Here is a 25,661-nt window from a genome sequence, read left to right on the forward strand (position 1 = left end):
CTTTACCGTAAAAACCGCGGAAAGTTTGTTCTTTATCGAAAGAAGCCGTAATAAATGCTTCGAGTCGGAAGACGGCCCAAAGGGACGTAAGACATGACTCGAGGCCCAACTTACGATTTCTTAACCAACAGCCCGTAAGCCGCATGACGGTTTACGCTTGGTTCGCAAGGAAAGATAAATGTCAAGTTTCCGCGGATAAATACGAAATTTTGAAGATAATTACGAAGATCGGAAAAAAATGGAATAACTCCATTTTTATGCTATGGCAACTTAAGGGCATAAGGGGAAAAGCGTAAACCGACCTTGGAGCCAGTATATAAGGAGTCCTAGGCGAGAGGCATGGGGGGGGGGGGGGACTTTTCACAGCAAACTTAGCACTTAGAACAATTTTAGGCAATTTTCCGTTTTTGTTATTCGAGCTGCGTCTCAATTAGGTTTTTGCCGTCTTAGGGTTTTAGAACTAGGAATCTCGCCGACAGCTCTCGTAGCCCATGCACTTACCTTGTTGTAAACGCTCAAACGCAGATTCGGAATAAGAACTATCTTACCCTCTTTTTCGATTTCTTATTTTGTTACTGTTCTCGTTTCGTGTTCTGATTGCTTGGCGTGTGGTATTAGCAGATATCCGGGACCTCTGAGAAATTAGGGTTTTCCTAGTTTTCTTATTTAAACGGAAATCGACAGTGCGAATTTCGGTTCCCACAATTTACATCATTTAGATATGTTAATAATTAAATGATTTTAATTTTTTTCTCCATCAAAATATTTTTTTGAAAATTTATAAATTATTTTTGAGATCTATTACATAAGAAGGTTTCCAGAGAAGTTTTCTCAAAAAAAACTTCATTGGGTTATATTCGTAAAAGTGCATACAATTTTTTTTTGGTCATAAGAGGCTGGTTGTAATTTCACTACCATTTTAGGTTAGTTATGCATTTAATTCAATTTGGAGTATACATTTGCATTTAGAATCAATTTTTGATTCAATTTTGGCAAATTCCCCAACATTATTTTAGTGATATCTATGATATTTGTTCAGTAATTAAATACTTAGCATTAAGAATGAATCGGGGTAAAAAAGAAAATATTTTTCATTTGACTAACAAATATCAAATTAAGCATGCGCACTTTAACGGGACCCGAAAATTTGAACCGGAGCCAACTGAAAATACTCTATTCTAAACCGAACCAAAAATATATAAATATCTAATTGGGTGCAAAATTGCTCCACTCGAAATAACCAGAACCGAAAAGAACTGATTCAAATAAATCTGGACCCAAAAATAACCGACCCGAATAGATCCGACCCATATAGATCCAATAAGAACATATTCATGCACGATCTAAAAACATAAATATCAAAAATTGTGATGTTATGTGTTCCATTGTCTATATTTTAGTTTATAATTTAGTTGAAATGTCTTTTTGTTAGCAATCTTCATTATTATTTTGTTACATTTTTAAGTAATTTGAAACTTTAAATTTCGAGTTTAAAATTGTTCTTCACTTATCAACAGTTTATTTTGTTATTTTACAAAATTTTAAATAGATATGATGGATTTTGGTTAAATTCTGATAGAATTTGAGTATTTCAAAAAAGAAAATTGAATCATAAATATCCAAACTCTATTCGGATCCGCTAGGACCCATAAATTATAGCTATTTTACAAATATTGTATTTATAGACCCGAACTGATATAGATCCAAGAGGAATTGACCCAAATTCGAACCAAAATTTTTCAAATTTCTAATTAAATTTAAATGTTTAGGATCCAAAGAATTCGGACCTGGAAAAACTGATCCAAACGTGATTCAGAGACCCGAACTCCCAGACCTATAGAAAATGTTAAATAGACTTTTTGATCATTGTTAATACAAGATAGAAAGAAAAAGAAAGAAAATCAAGGTGAATGATGGTATAAAAATAGAGAAATCTGGTCACGGCTAAGTATGTACTTGTCTACATATCTATCAGTGTTCAAGAACTTGTTAAGCGTAAACTAGACACTTTGTATAGAACTAAGGTCCACATGTATTAATCAAGGCATATATGATGAGGTATAGGCTTTAACAAATTATATGTTTATTTATTTTAAATTGTATATTTATATTATATTTTAAAAAATTATGTGTGTTAGTTAAAAATTACTTTGATGAGATGTAAAAAATAAAATATATTAAAAAGGAATCAAACAACTTATGAAATAACACCAAAAATTAAGAAATTAAACAAACCTACGAAAAAAACAACAAATTTTTTTTTTTGAAAAAAATATCATCATTTGTTTATCGACAAATTGGTGATGAAGAAAATATAAATAAATTAGTCATAATTTATATATTACTTAATTTAACCAGTTTATACCAATTTAAATAGATGTAAATCTCAACATAATTGAATCACATAAATCGGATTTTAAAAAATCGTTTCAGTTATGAGGGATTAGTCACGTAAGTGAAGTGTCTCGTAGATCGATTTTTGACCATTGATATCTATACGATGATTCGGTTTAATTAAGTGATTTCAGAGAAGCAAGCAGACATATTTAGTATCTGATATATGCTCGATTCAAAATTTCAGTAGATTTTAAACTATTAAAGTGGAATTGGAACCTCATCCCCTAATCATTATTTATGAAATGATTTACATGTGTTATCACCACATTCAATCTCAATGACATAACTTTTAGAAAATGATACATGACATTAACATGATTATAACAATGCAAATTTCTTTGAAAAGATTTATAATTTTTGGCAAGATGTGTCTAATATATATATATTAATGACTATTAACTCATATATCACCATTAATATAATTTTTATAAATATTTATTTTGACAAAACTATTTAAATATATAAATAATTAGTAACTCATATAGCACCGTTAAATTAATATACACATATATATATATCACATTAATAAAAATAAACTAAATATAGTTACAAATATATTTTTCACATCAACCTATATATCATATTTAATAGATATATTATCAAAATTAGTTGTAAGTATATATCAACAAATACAAAAATAAATCAACACTAATCAGATAATTTGAAAATGTAAACTTAAATTTTATTTTGAAATAGAAATAAAATTATATATAAAATTATTACTTCTGTGCATGTACATGGCCATAAAATTTTCTAGTTTTACTAGGTGTTTTCTTGCACCATGTGCAGTAAGAAATTTTTTAAATCTAACTTATATTTAAAAATAAAATTTATTAAATATTATAGATTTTACTATTTTCTTACTAATATTTAATATAGATTTGATATATATTAAATTAATTTGTATAAAACTAATAAAAATGATATAACATTGTATAATCATCAAAAATTTAGCCTAAACAATATTTATAAAATTTGTAGGTATATAAAAAACTAATGATCTTACGATTAGATATTTAAATTTTTAAAAAATTGTAGAAATTTTTGAAAGCTTTTGTAATACAAGTATAATTATAAAAAATAATAATATTTCGAAATTTTGAAATGTTATATATGAATATTTTTATTTTATAGATAATGTATGAGCTATTACCATATTTAAAAAAAAGTTTACCAAAAAGAAATATCAATATTAAATGTAATATATGAATTATTACCATATTCTAATAAGTTTGCCAAAAATATTAATCAACATTAAATGAAATTATTCATGTCATATTTTTTCCGGAAGCCATGTCATCAATTTCAGTAGCAATGTAATATTTGTTTTGTGAAATTGATTGTAGAGAGGACATGTGACAAAATTACTTCGCAAATATAATATAGGAGATATTATATGCAAAAATGGTTGGACCCGGTGGTTATGCAATTTGGACACATGCCCAGAAATGGCACGCGTCTGATAGGCGATATTTCCAGATAGAATTATATCTTGTCCGTTTGTGTACGAGTTGGTGTAATTTCACTATTGAGTCACGATAATTTGGACAAATGTGTTTTGCATGTATGATGTATGTAGAACGCCGACATGGCGGCTTTGCCAACTAGCAACTCTTTTTTTTTTTTTACTACTTTTTAAGAAATTACTAACTTTTGCATGTTTTTTTTTTTTTTTTTTTTTGTTTAACCAGGTGGTGGGTTCGGGCCTTCGGCCCTATTCCCTCTCCCTAGGCCCGGAGCCAGCCTGCGTCTGTACCGATTAAGGCCCTGGACACTCCTCCCACGGTGGATCGAACCCAGGAGCGCAACAACACCAACGCCTGCGCTTAAACCAACTGGGCTGCCACATCCGTGGTAACTTTTGCATGTTTTTTTACTAACCAGATTTGGATAATTTGGACAAATGTGTTTTGCATGTTTTTTTAGTAACCAACTAGCAACTCATATGAATATATGTTTACTAACTTTTTAAGAAATTACTTTTCAATTAAGCATTCCCTCTATATATTCACGTGTTTGTTTCGCAAATATTATTTAAATAATGATTGATAGCAAGGACAAAAGAAGAAAAATGAAAACGCATTGAAGTAAATATACATCTGCAGTCTGCGCTGCAACCTTTCTTCTTCCGGTCAATAAAAAAAAAACCTTTCACTCTCACCAAGAGCCACAACAATGTCAATGTCTATCCTTCTCCCCACCAATTTACAACAATGCCCTTCTCCTTCCTTCTCGCCGTCAACCCCACTACTCTCCCCGTCTCCTTCCACCGCTTTCTCCTTCGTCGGAACTAGCCGGAGATGCCTCCGACTGGTCACCTGTTGCGTCTCTTCCGTTCAAAGCTCCGTCGCGAACGGCTCCGCTCCCGCCGCCGTTATCGTGGAGAGAGACCAGATTCGTCTTGGTCTTCCTAGTAAAGGACGCATGGCCGCCGACTCCGTCGATCTTCTAAAGGTGACAAGTTTATTGCACTGCAAATGCGATGACGTTGAAAAATGATTAACAAGTGTTTAGCTTCAAAGCCTGACTAATTGTACTCTTTTTATGACAAACTAAAATATTCCAATATTTTATTTATTTATTGATTCAGAGACTAGCTTTCTGTTTCTGTCTTTGTATAGTCTCTTATGTTTCTTTCGCTTTTGAAACTTCTATGTTATGTTTAAAAAACTGTTTATTAAATTGATGATGACCAAAATCTTGATCATCTCTTTCTCTACCAGATATATTTCTTTTCTTTTTTTTTTTTGAACTTCTTGGAAGTGTTGTCTCTCTCTGTCTCACTTTGAGTGAAGTGGACATAGTAATTTGTAATCTCTTGACTCGTTCTGAGTTCTGACTCTTGATGTTTGTTCTGTGAAGGACTGTCAACTTTTCGTCAAACAAGTCAATCCTAGGCAATACGTTGCACAAATTCCCCAGGTATTACATTCCAAGAGAACTACTCAAAACGACAGCGTCTGTGTGTCTTATCTTACATTGGTGATCTTTTCGCGTCTCCCAGTTACCAAACACTGAAGTCTGGTTTCAACGGCCAAAAGACATTGTCAGGAAGTTACTCTCTGGAGATCTGGATCTAGGTATCGTTGGTCTTGACACAGTTTGTGAATATGGTCAGGTACGTCACCACCATAATCAGTTTTCTCTTGAAGAGCTTTAATATCCTGTTCAGCGTGTTTAATTATTGACACTGCTTAACCATATTGTCGAGTTATGCCATCGCATTTAGAATATAAATTTTCTCTGTGGTTTTTCTGAACTTTCTCTGGAAGGCTTGTTTGTATCATAACTTAAATGTTTGAGATTTCTTTCTTACAGGAAAATGAAGATCTTATCATTGTCCATGAAGCTCTCAACTTTGGAGACTGTCATCTATCCATTGCGGTATGCTCTAATCTATTGTGATTAAGGGTCCTCGTATCATTACGTTGGATGCCTATCTTAATGCAATCTCAAATGATCTCAGATACCCAACTATGGCATTTTTGAGAACATAAATTCTCTCAAGGAGCTAGCTGATATGCCACAGTGGAGTGAGGAGAGACCATTACGCGTTGCTACTGGCTTCACTTATGTATGATGAGTTACACATTCTCCTTTTGGTGCGCCGTTGTCATTAAATTAAATTCCTCTCTGGATGCATTTTGCTTCGATATAATATTTTTGGAAAATGATTCAACTGCTTTTTGCAGCTCGGCCCCAAATTTATGGAAGAAAACGGCATAAAGCATGTGACTTTTTCAACTGCAGACGGAGCTTTGGAGGCAGCTCCGGCGGTGAGTGAGATTACACTATTTAACATCTATGCCAACACTAGGCTAATAACGGTTTATCCCATAGAGATTCAATTTTTCAATGAAATAATTTGTACTATTGCGTTAGATCAATCTGCTAGGTTGCTATCTTTGACCTTTGTTGTTTGCTTAGAGGTTTATTTTTCTATTCTGAACTTGGAAATTGCCTATAGTGGAAAGATTTTTGTAGCCGCGCAAGTAGCTTGAGACCAAGGATTCTTTTGTGTTGTTGACACATATTTTTCTTGTTAATTAGATGGGAATAGCTGATGCCATATTGGACCTTGTGAGTAGTGGGACAACACTCAAAGAGAACAACTTAAAAGAGATTGAAGGAGGGGTTGTGCTGGAAAGCCAGGTAATTTTTAAGAGTCTGCATAGAATCATTTTGTGACCATTGTTCCCGAACATTTCCTTTATAAATTTCAGGCCGCACTTGTGGCAAGCAGAAGAGCATTGACCGATAGAAAAGGAGCATTAAAAACAGTTCACGAGATCCTCGAAAGATTGGAGGCGCATCTTAAGGCAGATGGCCAATTCACCGTACGCGCTTTGTTCTTGTGATGATGTTTCCTTTTTCCTACTTTCACTTTCTTTTCTCTAAATACTTTCATTTTTCAGGTTGTTGCAAACATGAGAGGAAATAATGCTCAAGAAGTGGCGGAGCGTGTGTTGAGTCAACCATCATTGTCAGGATTGCAGGTTAATGTTATGAAATGGTTGAATTTCTTAACCCTTAGCTTTTTGTATTTCTCATTGACTGTTTATAATGAGAGCAGGGACCAACAATAAGCCCAGTTTACTGTACACAAAATGGGAAAGTATCGATTGATTACTATGCCATCGTGATTTGTGTGCCAAAAAAGGCTCTTTACGAGTCTGTGAAGCAACTAAGAGCGGTTAGTAATCCGCGTAGTTTCTTGCTTACTAATCTCACCTTCCAAATAGCGGTCTATACTGTTCCCTCTCTTGGTTCTCTAGTCATTGACCATCAATGTTATTGCAGGTTGGAGGCAGCGGGGTATTAGTTTCACCTCTTACCTACATTTTTGATGTGGATACTCCAAGATGGGGTCAACTCCTGAGAAACCTCAATCTTTAAATGTTTTTGTATGAGTAGATGCTTACTCTAACAAGCTGTAAGAAGAATGGTGTAAGTCAGTGGGTTGTTACCTGTGTCAAGTTTATAGTTCTGTTTTTGTTTTTTTCTCTCGTTGCTGTTGTAGTTTTTGTTTTTTTTTTTTTTTTTTTTTTTTTGAACACATGCTGTTGTAGTTTCTACCTCGCTTTTCTGTATGGATCATGTGCGTTGTTGTTAATCTGTTGGAACAATAATAAAAAATTAAATAAATAAAGATGCGACATGTTTGAAGCTTTTGTAATTCATTTTGGTATCAAGGAACACATTTGTTAACAGTTTATCGCTGGCCTTGTCACCTGACGTGTAATTCCAAAAACAGGCTCCTTCTGCGCACACAGGCTCGTTGTTAAGAGTTCTTCAGTCTGACTTCAAAATTTCCTAGTTTGCTTTATAATCTGATAATGTAGTTCTTGTTTGACGACACGTTTCTGTAGGGTTGGGATTTTTTAACCAGAACCGATTATCCAAACTTATCCCACCGAAATGGACTGGTTCAGTTCAGTTTATTTTTAACACTATTTTATTGAAACTGATTTGAAATATATTACATCTTCTTACGACAATAACAATGAGAAACTAATGGTCTTTCAAGTTTCAACACTTAAAATAGCAAAAACATACATGATTGATGACACATCAGCAATACCTTGTTTTGAAAATAAGGTGGATATGTGTTCCCGTTCCAGTAATAGCAGACAGACTTCTAATAACTTCAGCGAAATCCCGACAAAAATTCTCATAGTTTAGATATGTCTTTTTCTTTAATTGCCTTGATCAATTTTGTTCCGAATTAGCTTCAGTTAAGCTACCGTCGAACAAGTTTGAACCTGATATCGAGAATAACCAGCAGTATCGCTCACATCAGCGCGACAGGAGACAGAGACAACAGAAAAATACAGGTAACTAACCACTGCAACAAGCCAGAAATTGAAACAAAACGGAACCTTATGCTCAAAGGATACTCTAATGGATGCCGGAGAAGAGAGGCTGTAAACAAGACTCCCAGTACACCACAACCATCCATTGCAACACACAATGAAGTTTGTGTAGCATTCAGCAAGAGCACACCGCTCCCAGCGGCTACATCGTCTCATCCCATCAACATATTGGGATCTGTACCTCTAGATTCAGACGCACACACGGCTCAACACTTTGAAGACAGGCCCGAAGAAACCTCAACCCAGCTGACCAAGCACTAAAGGAACAAACACCACATGTGATAGATCTCAAAACTTAAACAAGACAATCCAAAATTTTGTATCTTTTTTAAACCATTGATAACTAAATTTTAGTATCGTAATTCTATTTTTTTTACTAATTTATAATCATTTTAAAAATTCAATTCAAAATTTTAAATTAAGATTAAGTTTTCAATACTTGTTTGATTCAAATTTTAAAATTAAAACATTATGAATTTTTATATAGTATGTGATTTAATTTAAACAATATTAAATAAATATATATTTGAATCTGAAACCGGTCGGAACCGACCCAGATCAAAACAGAAAGTTTATCAGGTTTTATATGGATACACTTTTTTTACACTTGTTTACTAGGTGTTTCGTTTGTTCATGCGTGCAGAATTATTTTATAATTATTTATTAATACAAGCATTATAATTTAAAGACATCATAATAAGTTGTTCAATCCGTCAAAATTATAAACTGAACATCAAATTATTTATATATATAACAACTTTTTCATCAAAATGTATAAACTTGTTATTGCATTAAAGTTTTTTGAAACATTCACACATTTTAAATACTTTTTAAATATCCTTATACACGACATTCATTCATAATTAATAAATCTAATAAATAAGATTTTGAAATGACTGTATATTCTATTTTTAATTATACGGATTTAATTTTTTATTGATTAATATTTAATTATACAATTTTTGTTTCTAATTTTTGTGACTGCAGTTTTATTTCGGATAACAACATAATATATATATATATATAATCTTTTATATTTAAATAAAATTTTCTTTTTGGTTAAAATTTATTATATTAGTTTATAATAAATTATATTATCAAAGAAAAATAAATTTAATTAATTATTAAGGATAATCAGTTGTATATTTCTTATTTCCTGTGGAAGTCCTTGCTGGCTACAAGTGAAGTTCTTGAATATATTTATAGAAAATTGTCACAAATACCACATTCATAGTATCATTTTTCATGTTTACACTAATCACTTTTATTAATCATTTTTACCATCACTTTTAATCAAGGGTAAAAAACACTTATACTCTTAGGGTTAACTAATCTAGACTTAGGATTTAGAGTTGATGGGTGGGGTAGGATTTTTGGAATGTGAAATTTAGGATTTTAATAAATATATAAATAAACACTTAAAAATAAAATAAAAATAAAAATAAAGTTTCAAACATAATTTTCTATTTTCAAAAAGAAATTTTGAAAAAAATAAAAATAAAAATTTCGAAAAAAAAAATTTTATAACAAAGTTCGAATTTGAAAAAGTATAATTCGAAAACATTTTTATTTTTTTATTTAAATAATTATTTATTATATATATATATTGATAACAAGGGTATAAGAGTCTTTTGCCACTTAATGAAGAAAAATCTTTGAAAATGTCTCTTTATTGATGATAAAAAAGAAAAATGGTACTATCAAAGTGGTAAAAATAAAATTTTCCCTACATTTATTGGTGTAGGTCTCGTGTTTATGCTATTTTCAATCGTTCTTTTATGTTTGTTCACAAACTTTCCTTCTTTAAGTAATGGAATTCAACTGGGTGGCAAAAAAATATGAATAAAACATATCTTTGTCTTGACATTTAATGAAATGAGGATAAAAAGTTCTAAAACAAATTCTCAGGATATATATACATAAATAGTGAGCATTGTGATACATATGAATTATATATTTTTTTAAAACATGTTTTCATTTATTTATTTTTTCAAAATTTTTATTATAAATATTTATAATTAAATCTATAATAGATATAATAATAAATATTCATTAAGGGCACTAATGAATTTAGCTGCTTCAACTTTCAATATGAGTGGTGAGAAACTAAATCACTTTGAAAATAATACACAGATATCTTATATATTAAAACAGAAATCACGACCTTGATTAATGTGTTATTTTTTTAAAAAATAGACCTATTGGACCTATTCCTAGAAAGTCATGTTACATTTAATATATAATCTTATCATTTAAATTTTGGGTCTACCAGAAATTTTTATTGGGCTATCAATAATTGGATTTAAACAATAGAAAATCCATTGGATTTATAGATAATATAAATTAAATAGATATATAATTTAATGTTGTAATACTATACCTTCATATGCTAAATATTTAAATATTTGTCGATGTTAACTTTTAAAATTATGAAGATAATTTTTTAAATAACAAAAAATCATATTATCTAACAATGATTAATCTTTACTACCTTAAACCAATGAAAACAAATTTTAAACTATATAGTTTATTTTAAAAATTAAACAAAAACTAAAATTTTTATTATTTACTCGATAATATAAATCTATGAAGCGAAAATTTTAATTTTTAAAAAAACTTTCTAAATTTGTGAAATGTTACAATATCTTTGAATATGACAATAAAGTAATATTTTACTAATCTTTATATATATAGTTACGATTTTAATAATAAAATAATAATCCAAAATATATATATATAGAAGAAGATACAAATACATGTGAAAGTTTGAAAAAATCTATTCAATGAAAAAATATACAGTAAACTTATTATGTTTTTAAAATTGATAGACACATATATATTATAATATATACCAATTTAGAATTGAAAACAAAATATTTATATAAAAATAAATGAAAACAAAAATCTGCGCGGTTGCGCGGGTCGAGATCTAGTTAATTTTAAGAGATTAGAGTAAGTTTTCTTTCATGCGTTCAAAATATTTAATAATAAATTAAACAATTTTTATATATACAATTTTTTTCATTGACAAGATAAATATTTTTATATGTAAAATAAATTAGAAAAGGCTCATGCATTTCAAATGTTTAATAATAAATTAAATATCAAATTCTATACTTATGATAAATATTTCATTATAATAAAATCTTTACTGCATAAAATAAATTCGAAAACACTCATGATGCATAAAATTATATACAAATTAAATACATATAGGAATTTATCGGTCTTTAATTTATTTATAAATTTAATGGTATAAAATAACTTTTTGGATAACACAATATAAATTAGCTTTAGATAATGATAGTTATCAAATCAATAAAATTCGTTTTAAATTTATGATTTATATAAGAATAAACCTAATTATTCATGGGAAATTGCCACAAATACTACATTCATAGTACCACTTTTCATGTTTACACTAATTACTTTTACCCGCATTTTTAATGAAGGATAAAAGACACTGATACCCATAGGGTTAACCCTTGTTCAAAATTACGCTAGGCGTAACGCGTGCGGTGAGGTAGCGCCTAGCGCCGAATCGATTATTCGGAAATTATACGTGGATTAATCGGGGAGTAGTTTTAGGGCTTTTATCTCATTTTGCTTGAAATATATTAAATATGTAAATTATTCCAATAGTTGATGTGTGGTCCAGTGGTTAATGTTCGGTTACATAATGCATCAGACCACGGTTCGTACAGCGCTGTAGCCGTTTTGTACTTTCTATTTTATTTTTAGGTTTAATGAAGTCAATGACTAAAATGTCCTCGTCTTCAACAATCGGCCTGCAAATCCCAGAGCCGTTTTCCTTCATTTTTGTTTTTGCGATTTCTCTGTTCCTTCTTCTTAATCTTGTTAGTTTAAACTGAAATATAACAGATCTGCAGTCGAACATGTGATTTTGAGCTTCAAATATACAAAATAATGAACTTTAAAATTTTCACCGATTAAGTAACCGAATAGCATCAAATCGCCACGCTCGGTGGCCGTGGAACGTTTTTCCGGCGACTATGCGGCCCTAGGCGGCGCGTTTTCGAACAAAGGGGTTAACTAATCTAGACTTAGGGTTTAGAGTTGAAGTGTGAGGTAGGGTTTGTAAAATGTGAAATTTAGGATTCTAATAAATATATAAATAAATACTTAAAAAATATAATTTTTTTTTAAAAAATAGTTTCAAACATAATTTTCGATTTTCAAAAAAAAATTTGAAAAAAAGTAAAAAAAAATTCGAAAAAAGTATAATTCAAAAACATTTTTTTTAAATAATGATTTATTATATATATATATATACATATATAACAAGGGTACAAGAGTCTTTTGCCACTTAATGAAGAAGATATTTTTGAAAATGTTATTTTAGTGGTGGTAATGATGAAAAATGGTATCATAAAAGTGGTAAATATAAAATTTCCTTATTATTCATTAAAGGTAATATAGATTTTAGCCACTCATATAAAGGAAATTCATTCTCGTGGGTGGGAAAAAGACGATCCGGAAAAGTAAAACAAAATATGAGTTTGATCTGTTAGCGTAAGTTGAGAAGAATACATAATTTAAAACAATAACAGAGCAAGAGTAAAATCAAGAGTGTTTGTAAGAAATAATCAAGATGTAACACGGAAGGGTATACATATTTGGTGAAAGCACTTTACTTTTTGATTATGTTTTCTCAGGTTTGTCTTCTACCCTTCTTATGTCTTTATAAGATTAAACTTATTGCTACCTGTCCAGAAAAAAAAACACTCCATTATTCAAGAACATAAACAAAGGGTTCTCAATGCTAATTATACAAGTTAATACAACGACCAATGCTTATCTTTTTATATAAAAAATATAAAAAATATTTTATAAAAAATATATAAAAGCGAGTAAACTTATTTTATAAAAAATATATAAAAGCGAGTAAACTTAATCTAGTAATCGACATAGAAGATGGAGATATCAAACTTGGTGGAGGACAGAAAAATGGGATTTCGGATGAAAACCCTGACGAAAGAGAAAGAGAGAGACATAAATGGATGGTCAAATAAGAAAGTGACACCTAAGGGTCTTTACCAATTCTAAAAATCCTAATTTAAACACCTGTTTTATATTTTGTTTACTTTTTTCATTTATTATTTTTCTCTATTTTGTTTGGAACCCCACTTAAGAGGCGTTGATGGAGGTGGTCTTATCTTTTAGGGGGTTTCAAGATTTTCTTTTGTTGTAATATACTTTTGATTCTTTGGATCGATTATCTTTTTGCTTGCCAAATTTTATTTTTCGCTTGGGTGATTTTTGAAGTGTTTATCGATCTTTCACGAAGCTTTTCTTAAAGTTATTGCTTTGTCTTTGTTGAAGATCGCAATAATCTGCTTTCCGCTTGGCCTTTATTCCGATTCCGTCGGTGATTTGAAACAGAAAGCTCCTTTTTATGTGTTCACTTTTATTCCGATCAGTCTTTCCCGATCTTAGCTGGTTATGGCGTTATGGAAAGCATATCTGATTGAGAGTTAATAGGGTTTGATGGATCTCTTTGGTCAATTCTGGAGTAGATCATGAAGAATTGGCATTCTAACGATCCAAGAAATGGTCTTTTTTTTTTCCAAGAAATGGTCTTCCTTCAATCTGGCTAAGCTTCCTCTGCTTTACTTTCCAATGAAACGGGTATGGTCTGATCAGGTGGTCGCGGTAGAGGTGAAAAGCAACCTCAAATTCGTATTAGCGTTTAGAGCAACGGCGGAGAAGAGAAGAAATGTGGAGGTCAAATCGTAAGAGTCGCGGTGGTGAAGCTCCCTCGACGGCCGTGCTGCTGTTTTCTTCAGTTTAGGACACATTAGAATACATGTTCTATGGTGGCTTCCCCAATTGACACGTGCTATATGACCACTCCCATTAGTTTTAGGCTTCGAATGGTACCAATGGATTAAACGGTGTGCGATTAGCGGATTGAATATTAGGGTGAGTTTAACTTCTGTTTGTATAAGAGAAACAAACACTGCAAAACAATTGTGTTTCGTCTAAAATAAACAGTTCAAAAAAAAATATGGAATGTGACCTGTATAATGAATATTGTAACTGTAGGATACCTATAATATATTAATATTTTACAAACTAAAAAAAACAGTGGACGGCGATGGCGATGGCGATTGACTGTTAGGGTTCGATGAATTTTCGCGAATGGGATCCGGGGACTCGAGGGGTTACAGGAATCTCGGTTCATCAATATGGGGAGTTAGAGGCGACCCGCAAAGGATTCAAAGCATTGAAAAGTACATATCTGATTGAGATTACAGGCGATTTCATACAAAAAGGAAAATTGGGAATTGAGGGATTTTGGTGTTTCTTGGAAGTTTGGTCTCGGAATCTCCAAGGTATGATTCTGAACCAGAAAGGGGAAGTAGCTGCTTTGGAGTTTAAGAAAAAGATTTACGGATCTTTTTTCCTCCGAGTTTGGAAGGTTTTGATGGGGTCTAGGCCCTCGTCGCCACCCACAAGCGTACGGTCAGTAAAACGGCAACTCGTCATGGAGAAGGAGCAAAACAGCAGGAGGAGAAGGGTCTCGCAAACCCCAAACCTAATGCCACCAAACCTTAGAAGTATCATGAAGACACAAGAAGTGGAGGGTTTATGCAAGCAGTTGGTGTGCTCTATTTTTAATTTTAATTCTGTTTTTCGGTTTAATAAGCTCTGTGAGCATCTTATTGAGATTTGTTTTGGTTATTTTGTTGGTTCTACTTGTTCCATGTGTTTCATTGGCTTGCCCTACGTGGGTTTCAATTGGAATATGACGAGACTCTTTGGTTTTTGGTTTTGGCTTGGATGTGGCGGTGGTTTTAGTGGGCTTTCTCTTACGGTTTCAAAACAACAGACGCCATGTCTGCAAGATGGTTTTACTATAGAGGAGCTACTGTGTTTGGTCTCATTAAACCATCCACAGATATCACATGTGTGTACGGAGGTGTCTGAGTTGGTGGAGATCGGTCAAAAGGATAGTAGAATGGTTTTATATTTGCGTATGGGTTGGTCTTCTATTTGTTTTCTTATTCGGATGAAATGGTGTTGTGTCTCTGTGATATTTTTTTCAAACAAGGGAGTTAGGGAGTTTGGCTCAAGAAGTCCAACAATTATGGAGGGGGGATACCAATGGTGGGTTACGAAAAAGCAAGGCTGAGGTTTTATTTTTTCGAAGAGGTTTAGTGGTCCAATATTATATTTCTGTGAAGGTTTTCTACGTCTTACAAGATACACATAAGGTCTGGTACTTTCTAATGTTTAATAAAAATAGGATTTCAATTATAAGTAAACATCGAGGAAGGACATTAGAAGTGGCACGTGGTTTAAAATCTGTTGATGATCAAGAATTTATTTGGAGTGGTTTGGAGAGAATCTGGATACATGGGAGATGGGAGGTTATATTCAATACGCACATGTTAATTGAGGCAGTACGGCTTCAATGGGGTGTACGGTTTTGGTCCATGTTGCAATTTATATATTTTGGTGCAGTGAAAGATCAGGTTTATGGCAATACGATTCACACAAATTATGCCGAGTGCATTCTGGTTACTCAGGGTTTCCTCACACCCGATTGTCTAGCTCAAATGAGCTTTCTCCAAAAAAAAATTTTATGATAGTGTTGAGCTGGAATTGTAGAGGTGCGGGAAGTCATTGGACAATTAGTTATCTCCGGGAAATATGGCATAAACATAGACCGGATTTTTTGTTCCTCTCCGAGACAAAACAGGATTTGACGTTTATTCAGGGGTTACAGTCCCATTTTGGTTATGACAATTTAGTTACAGTGGACCCGGTTGGTGCGAGTGGAGGTTTGGCGTTGTTTTATAATAATGAATACCAAGTTGATATTTTATATACTAGTAATCGTATGATTGATGTTGAAACATTTGCCCTCGGGAAAAAAGTTTACATGACCTTTGTATATGGAGAGCCGGTCCAGAGTTTAAGGGATCAAGTTTGGGAACGTTTAACAAGATTTGGTCTAGCAAGATCAGAACCGTGGTTTATTATTGGAGATTTAAATGAGATAACTGGGAATCATGAAAAAGATGGGGGGGCCATACGGAGTGCAGGATCTTTTGTACCGTTTAATAACATGATTAGGGATACTGGACTTTTGGACCGGCCCGAGGAAATCAGATGTCATGGCAAGGAAGAAGGAAACAAGGAAAAAAGAAAAAAGTAATGGTCAGGTGTCGTTTGGACCGAGCGTTAGCAAACGAAGATTGGCATACGCTTTTCCCATGCTCTTACACAGAATATTTGAGAATGGTGGGGTCTGATCATCGACCAGTGGTGGCTTATCTTGATAATAAAGTAACAAGACGGAGGAGACAATTTCGTTTTGACAAGAGATGGATTGGACAAGAAGGTTTATTGGATTCAATTGAGAGAGGGTGGGGTGAATTTTCAGAGGCGAATCCGGGGGATTTCGTTTCGAAAATCACAAATTGCCGTCATGAGATCTCTACATGGCGGAAGAATAATCCACCTTATGGGAAAGAGAAGATCGGAGAACTCCAGAAAGCACTTGAGGAGGTCCAAACAGATAATAATAGAACCCAGGAGGATATTCTGGAGGTCTCAAAGAAGTTACAGGAAGCTTATAAGGATGAGGAAGATTTCTGGCAACAGAAGAGTCGTAATATGTGGCACGCTTCAGGGGATCTAAATACAAAATTCTATCATGCTCTAACAAAACAACGTCGTGCCCGTAATCGAATTGTGGGTCTATATGATTCTGTTGGAAACTGGATAATTGAGGAACAGGGGGTAGAAAAGGTGGCAGTGGATTATTTTGATGATTTGTTTCAGACGACAACTCCTACAGGTTTTGATGGTTTTTTAGATGAGATTACATCTTCAATTACCCCACAAATGAATCAACGACTCCTTCGGTTAGCAACTGAGTAGGAAGTTCGACTGGCTTTATTTATGATGCACCCGGAGAAAGCTCCTGGGCCGGATGGAATGACGGCTCTCTTTTTTCAACACTCATGGCATATAATAAAAAAGGATCTATTGGAAATGGTCAACAATTTTTTGACATCGGGAAAATTGGATACAAGGTTAAACATTACGAATATTTGCTTGATTCCTAAAAAGGAGAGGCCCACAAGGATGACTGAACTCAGACCTATCAGCTTATGTAATGTAGGATACAAGATTATTTCTAAGGTATTATGTCAAAGATTAAAGGTCTGTCTTCCATCACTGATCTCAGAGACGCAATCGACTTTTGTGCCTGGACGTTTAATATCGGATAATATACTTATAGCTCAGGAGATGTTCCATGGTCTGCGGACTAACAAATCGTGTCAGGATAAATTTTTGGCAATAAAAACGGACATGAGCAAAGCTTATGACAGAGTTGAATGGGTCTTCATCCAGGAACTACTAACAAAAATGGGCTTTGATCAGCATTGGATCCAATTAATGATGGAATGCATTTCCTCGGTTCAATATAAGGTTTTATTAAATGGGCAACCAAAAGGACATATAATACCACAGAGGGGATTACGACAAGGGGATCCTCTATCTCCTTATTTGTTTATTATGTGCACATAAGCTTTGGTCGTGAATATCAAAAAGGCAGAAAGAAATAAGCAACTAACGGGTCTAAAGGTTGCTAGGGCTTGCCCTCCAATTTCCCATTTACTCTTTGCAGATGATAGTCTTTTCTTTTGCAAAGCTAAGAAGGAAGAATGTCAGACAATTCTTAGGATCCTTAAGGAATATGAAGGGGTTTCAGGACAACAAATAAACTTTGACAAATCATCGATTCAATTTGGACACAAAATCGAAGAAGATACACGACAGGAATTACGAGGTGTCTTAGGTATACATAACTTAGGAGGATTTGGGTCATATTTGGGAATTCTGGAAAATCTGGGGGGTTCAAAGGTGCAAGTTTTTGGATTTGTTCAGGATCGGTTAAATAGCAGAGTAAATGGATGGACTTTTAAGTTTTTCACCAGAGGAGGTAAGGAGGTGATTATAAAATCTGTGGTTACAGCTCTGCCAAACAATGTTATGTCATGCTTTCGAATCCCGAAAACGGTAATGAAGAAGTTAGTGAGTGGTGTGGCACAATTCTGGTGGAGTCCAGGGGGTAATAAGAGAGGTATGCATTGGAAATCATGGGACAAACTCTGTAGTCCTAAGGATGATGGAGGTTTGGGATTTAAGGATCTTACAGACTTTAATACAGCTATGCTTGGGAAACAATTTTGGAGATTAATGGACAAACCTAACACGCTTTTTTCTCGTGTTTTCAAAGGGAGATATTTCAGGAATGCTTCACCCCTGGAACCCATTAGATCATACTCGTCATCTTATGGCTGGCGTAGTATTGTCTCTGCTAGATCTCTGGTTAGCAAAGGACTAATCAAAAGGGTGGGAACAGGATCATCTATCTCAGTATGGAATGACCCTTGGCTTCCATCCACTCGCCCGAGACCAGCAAATAAAAATCAACACAATCTTTACCCGGAACTAACAGTGGATGCTCTTATCGATGGAACATCACGGTCATGGAATCTACAGGTTATTCGGACTCTAGTGGATCCGCAAGAGGTGAAAATTATTGAAAGTATTCCTATAAGCAGATTTCACCTAGAAGACCGAAATGGATGGCATTTTACAAACAATGGGAAATACACGGTTAAATCTGGATATGAAGTCGAACGAGTATATCCGGACATAGAAAGTATGCCACCCCAGTTTGGTCCTTCGATAACACCGTTGAAGGCGTTCTGTTGGAAAGTACGCTGCCCACCCAAGATGAAACATTTTTTGTGGCAAATTTTAACTGGGTGTATAGCGGTTAAGAAAATTTTGAGGTCAAGAGGAATGCAAGGAGGTACTGTATGTGACCGATGTGGAGCCCCCGAGGAGTCCACTAATCACGTTTTTTTTTAATGTCCACCGGCGGTTCAGGTCTGGGCACTTTCACGGATTCCAACGAATCCAGATATTTTCCCCACTCAATCTTTGTTTACCAACATGGATCATTTATTTTGGAGAGTGTCCCCCGAAATGGAGGATCATTACTTTGCTTGGATTCTCTGGTATATATGGAAAGGTAGAAACAATAAAGTTTTTAGCAATTTGGATATGGATCCCAGAGATACTCTCAAATTGGCAGAAACAGAATCGTTACTTTGGGCGGAAGCACAAAACTCTCAGACTCAGAGTACGGACCGCACCCAAGTTCCAGTACCTTTGGCAATACCGAGTATACCAGGTAGATGGTGTTTTACGGACGGATCTTGGAAAACAGAGGATAAATATTCAGGGCAAGGATGATACAGTACCCTGGAAGGTTACGATGGACTAATGGGAGCAAGGAATACGAGAGCGAGTCAGTCGCCACTACACACAGAGATAGAGGCTCTCATATGGGCAATGGAATGCATGAGGAATCTTCGACAGTCTTGTGTTACTTTTGCAACGGATTGTGCTCAATCGGTGAAGATGGTTTCAGAAACAGAAGAGTGGCCAGCCTTTGCAAGTTATTTGGAAGACATAAAGTTCTTGAAGAGAAGTTTCAACAGCTCAGAGATCATTCATATACCACGGACACATAACTCAAAGGCGGATAGTCTAGCACGCAGTGCAAGGAAACAACCGTCGTTTGTCGTTCATATGGATGCAGAGTTACCGGGATGGTTCGCAGAGTCTATAAGAATCTGTTTTGCTGCTGACAAAAAAAAAAAAAAAAAAAAACTAAAAAAACAGTGATACTAATATAATTATATACATATATATATTATTAAAAATATTTTAAATATCTGAAATATGAAATTTAATATGCTATTAATGAGACTTTATAGCCAATATTTTATTTAATTTTTAAAAATTATAATTGTGCTAGTTCTTGTTTAAACAAAATTAATTTAAGTTTGTTATTTTAAAATAAAAATATAGGTAAATCAATATCAAAATTTTACTACTTGAATCTTTATTATGCAATTTTAAAAATAATATATCATGTTTTGGTTGGCGTAACGACTTTCATGTTACGTCAATTATCGTTTAAACAAAACTAAATAAATTATAATATGTATTATAGTTTAAAGATAAAATAAATTTTGGTTTGTTTTAAACACCAAAAAATGAAAAAAAAATATATATATAAGATCATATTTTCAAATATCAAAAGGTTGATTGCATAATACAAATATCATAAACGATGCAGAATACAAATTAAATTAAAATATATTAATATAAAATATAATTATTACTAGTGTATACAAAATTTTAAAATTATTTTACGACAAAACATAGATAAATATATTATCAAAATTTGAAATTTTCTTACAATATATTTGCAGTATTGTCCCTTATTCGAGTTATATAATCTCTTCACTTTTTATGGTCCAGGGGTGTCTGACAGACGGAGACCCAATCGATTAGTCCCCTGGGAGTCTGACTATCAGCACCAGTCAGACCCAATTGCTCGCAAGGGGAGTTATAAAATACCTCTATCGCTTGGCTACATTGATGGGTAAACCTCCGTTAGACCAGATTCAAACCCATGTCCACTGAAACACCATGCACCACAAGACGACACACGGGTGGTTGAGCTATATAATCTACATTTACTATTTTGTCTTCGAAATCGTTTTCCGAATCTATATTATTTTTTCTTGTTTTTTATTTGTAATGTGTTAGTTTTGCTAAATAATATATGTTTATAATAAAAAGTTTTGAAATTTAAATTAAAAAATTAAAAATATAAAAAGTTCGAATTTGAAAATATATAATTCAAAAATATAACAAAAATATTTTTTATTTTGAATAACTGTTTATATTTATAAATTAAGGATAGAAATGTGCTTAAAAAGAAAATCTTTTTTGGTCATTTTTTTTGGAAACTTGTTTTGTGACGAAAACTTTAAAAATTGTTATTCAATAGAATTGGCCTTTAAACATAAGTTAAAATATAATATATAGATATGTATTAGTGGAAAAACTTGTGTGTTTTCTGTATTTTTAATAACTAAAAAAACTAAAACTAAAAACTAAAATAAATATTAACAATAGGTGTGACCACACCTATGACCACATCATCTTACCTTCTTTTAATTTTAAGTGTGGTCCAATATATCCTCTGTCCTGCTCTTCATCCTTTTTCTCAAACAAAAATTATTAATTTTAACTGAAAATAAAAGCAAAGGACATTACAGACTGGTAACCCATTTTTCATCCCGCTGTGCGTTATGCTTGAACCGCTTGATACATTCAAGGCCTAGGACATTAATAATGTATTTTGTAATCTGATTCGTTTGAAGCTCTACTGCTTTGCCAATGTAAAACAAGCCTTTGGGCATTTATCAATTAAATTTGACAAAAAGAGTTAAATATATTGAGATATAAAAGATTATTTTTCCTATAACGATTTTTAATTATTTTAAATGATTTAACAAATATTAATAACAAAAATAAAATTTATTAAAGAATCATTATCATAGATAACAACAAAATTGTTAATATTTAAATACCATCAATTAATAAAATATATCCAAAAATTAATATACTACGGAGAAACTAATATTTATTTAAAAATTATGAAACGAAAAGAAAAAATAACTCTGAAAATTAAACAAAACTATATTAATAAACAAAAGTTCAAATCAATCAATATTATATCAATAAAATAACTTAAATTTAAATAATATTGCTTATATTATCTAGTTTACATATAACTATACTATTATCTATTAATATAATTAATTAATCAGTTTTCGGTTTAGTTGGTTTATAACTGATGCATAGATTGCAATTTTTACATAACAACATTCATACAGTTTATTTGGTCTAACCAAATTCAAACCATATTTTTATCGGTTTTGTTTTACAAAATTGAACACAACTGATTCTTCTAAACTGTTAGTTTTGCTAATAATTTTCCTTTGAAATTTGTTATCCAATATAATATCATAATTACGATTAGTTAATTAGGTTCAGTCATCTTGCATGTACCTTATGTGGCAATGCTGTACAACTATGGGGCTCATAAAATAAAATAAAAACTATGGGTTTACTGATTAACTGATGATTCACAACCACAAGTTATGATTTTTTAGGCAGGTAACCCTGGACTCTAAGATGTTACTGAAAGGACCTGCCCCCTAAGCCATTTGTGGATTGGTTCAATACATACCATTATTGTTTATTTAAGTTTAAATTAGGTCCTGAATATTTCTAGAAATTATGATTAAAAGAAAACCCATGTGATTATGTGAGTACACCTAATACGTACCAGGCGACAAAGAAGTCAAACTTTCACATGTTAAGTCTTCTGTTGATCATTCTAGAATAAGATAAGCCATTTGTTATATGATTTCAAAGATATATTGTTCGTTCGTTGAAAGAGTTTCATAGAAGAATTGGACCAACTTGTCTCTTCAAAGGTGTTAGAGCTATTTGAAAATGAGAAGTCTCTCTTGGGAGTATATTTTAACTTTTGGAATTATTCGCTTACTTATAGTTGTCTTCTTTATTAAATTTTAGTATAATTTTCAGTCCGGCGGTATTTAGATGAACGATTTGTTTACAAAATTCTTTGGCATGCATCTAACTTAGACTATTTACAACGGTATTTTGAATAAAAAGTTAAAATATTTAAACTTATAGTGATCATGTTGATGTTGAATACGAAATAGATTATTTAGAGGTGAATAGTAGATAGGGATAATCAATGCCAAATAGCATGGTCTCAAGATTCATAATATTCTATTCTAATGAATTGAAATCAGTTACTTTATAACATATTAATTTAATTTTAATTTTACGAAAATATCATTTATATTTTATAAATAAAGATTATGTTCATTTAGTCTAGACATACAAGTACTTTCATAATTATTTTTATTAGCTTTAATAAATTATTTTTTATATATTCAAATAGTTTTAGCAAGATGGATCCTATAATATTTTCTAAAAATTAACGTGCTACTAATTATTTTTTAAGAGTTATTAATCAGTAAGATAAAGTGTTGAATTTTATATTCACTTAATAGTTGGATATGCACGATTGCGATTTCACTACTTCAGAGAGATTGTGTTTCATCTTCATTTGATAATAGGAGGAGAAGGGAAGTGTGTATGCAAAGACATGAAGTGGAAGAAAATGGAGTCAGATGATTACCAAAGTCAATACGAGGGGTTTTTAAGAATTTTGATAAAATTTCAAACAAAACATATTATCTCATGCAGCGGAAATGTGGAATAGACAATGATGTAACTGATTGTTTCCTGATTTATTAAGTGATAAAAGGCGTTGGATTATATGGATGATTACCGAACACAAGATCATATAAAACCGAAGACAATAATAAAAAACTAACGAATCAGTTTATCCTGCAAAAAAGTTAGGAAACATCATGTTATTAGTTTTCTATTATCAGTTCAGCTTTAAAATTTATTGTTGCATGCTTTGATTCTGATACTCTGTTAAATCTCCTTTCATATTATTAAAATTAAGATGTTATAAAAAACTGTTGAATTCTATTTAAGAATTAGTAGATGATTTAAAAGTTAAATAAATACTGAATCATTATATAAAAATAAAATGATGCAGTTTAAATAACAAAAACGTATTAAATGTTTTATATTAATTGCTAATATATAAGAAATTTTTATTGATAATCCCTAAAGAAGCACCTGAAACTAAATAAGAAAATATAGCAAACTAACAATGGGTCTATATAACCGTCTACAATTGCATTGGTCAAAGACTCAAAGTGCATTTGTATTATACGATGAAAAATTGCCTAAACGACCACATTCCCATGTATACTTTCACTTTAAAGAGGTAAGTAGAAACTTATAATCTAAAGATTAATTAATATAGACATAGAGTTTATATTCGAGGAGTGGGGGTTTTGGGAGGCGAGGTTTAGGATTTAATAAATATATAAATAAAAACTTTAATTTTTTTTAAAAAAGATTTAAAAGTAGTTCCAGATATAATTTTAGAATTTCAAAAATAAATTTTAAAAGAAAAATTTTTGAAAACAAACAAATTCAAAAATAAAAAATTTTTAAAGTTCAAATTTGAAAATATATAAAAAATTTATTTTTGTGATTTTTAAATTTTAAATTTTACTATTACTTATTTAAATAATTATTTATATTTATATATCTATAAAGAAATGGTAGAAGAATTTTTTGCCTCTTTAATGAAAAAGATATTTGCTAGAATGTGTTTTTAATGAAGTTAAACATGAATTGTCGTACCAAAAGGAAGGTAAAAGTGAAATTTTTCCTTATTAGCATGTGGAGTTAACCTATTTTAAATCCTAACGTTAATGAGAAAATTAAGAAAACTTCACACGAGCTTCTTAAGGAAAATTTAGCAGGAAGATCTACACGCGCGGAAATCAAAATCATAGGAAACAATGAAAGAAAATTTCACTTTTACCACATTATTGGTACAAGAGAAAAATGAATAATAAGGTGAACATAGAACGAAGATAGATAAATTTATCCCACTCCAAACTGAAATCTGGCCAGATTTGTTTGATCAACTTTAGTACTTTACCATTTAATTAGGCAATCTAATTCGAAATGCGTTTCTTCATGCCTCATACGTAGAGTTAGTTTATAAGTTTTCAAATTGTAAATCTGAGGTTTTTTATATAAAAATACAATGATAAATATTTTGTGTACATTTTATTACTCAAAATCTCTTACAATTGTAATTAATATACACATATATTTCATTATTACTAAAAAGAAAATGTTGACAAAAAAAAACTAAAAAGAAAATAATCACACTGTTTTAATTCTATCATTCACTATATTACTATATTAGAAAAAAACAAGTTGAATCATTATTAAATAATCTGAACTAGGCATGGGGACTGGATATCCGCTCGGATAAGGATCGCATATTTTGGATTTTTGAGTATTTTAGTATAAGAATCTAGAATCCGTTTGGATATTTTTACATATCAAGTCAGATTCTAATATTTTTATTTCAGATTTAGTTAGTTCGGGTCAGTTCTGATATTTATACTTTTTTAAAAATAATATTCAAATTCTTATTGCTAAAGTTTCTTGTATTTGTGGAAGCTCTCTTAGTCCAGTGGTTTGACTAATGGTTCATTAATGCTTCTACACCAGGAGTTCTGGGGTTCAAACTCCAGAAAACGCAAATTATGCAGATTATAGAGAAAAAATGTTACAAGAGTTTTTCAGCATGGTGCATGGCGTATCATCGAACATGGATCTCATAGGACGGCTCGGAGTGATGCAGTCAGACTTGCCTTCTCATATGATGGTAGAGTTGCCGGCTGTAGAATCGTCTATGTAATATTTCTCATCGTTGTAATAGCATAATTAATCAGACGTTAAAAAAAAAAAATTTCTTGTATTTAAAAT

General features: G+C 31.9%; 2 protein-coding genes across 2 annotated transcripts; both read left to right on the forward strand.

Annotated features, from left to right (window-relative positions):
• Positions 1 to 4,434: 4,434 nt before the first annotated feature.
• On the forward strand, positions 4,435 to 7,566 carry LOC106445767 (ATP phosphoribosyltransferase 1, chloroplastic-like). The gene is made up of 12 exons (XM_013887395.3): positions 4,435 to 4,851; positions 5,260 to 5,319; positions 5,402 to 5,515; positions 5,716 to 5,781; positions 5,864 to 5,971; positions 6,090 to 6,173; positions 6,448 to 6,549; positions 6,621 to 6,734; positions 6,813 to 6,893; positions 6,971 to 7,090; positions 7,198 to 7,417; positions 7,467 to 7,566. Exons 1-11 carry the CDS (start codon positions 4,573 to 4,575, stop codon positions 7,291 to 7,293), a joined length of 1,224 nt encoding a protein of 407 aa, XP_013742849.1. The 5' UTR covers positions 4,435 to 4,572; the 3' UTR covers positions 7,294 to 7,417; positions 7,467 to 7,566.
• Positions 7,567 to 13,083: 5,517 nt separating this feature from the next.
• On the forward strand, positions 13,084 to 16,101 carry LOC125580763. The gene is made up of 2 exons (XM_048745862.1): positions 13,084 to 14,213; positions 14,380 to 16,101. Exon 2 carries the CDS (start codon positions 14,419 to 14,421, stop codon positions 15,424 to 15,426), a length of 1,008 nt encoding a protein of 335 aa, XP_048601819.1. The 5' UTR covers positions 13,084 to 14,213; positions 14,380 to 14,418; the 3' UTR covers positions 15,427 to 16,101.
• The last annotated feature ends 9,560 nt before the right edge of the window (positions 16,102 to 25,661 follow it).

This window comes from Brassica napus, chromosome C1 (genome assembly GCF_020379485.1).
Source record: "Brassica napus cultivar Da-Ae chromosome C1, Da-Ae, whole genome shotgun sequence".
NCBI lineage: Eukaryota > Viridiplantae > Streptophyta > Magnoliopsida > Brassicales > Brassicaceae > Brassica > Brassica napus.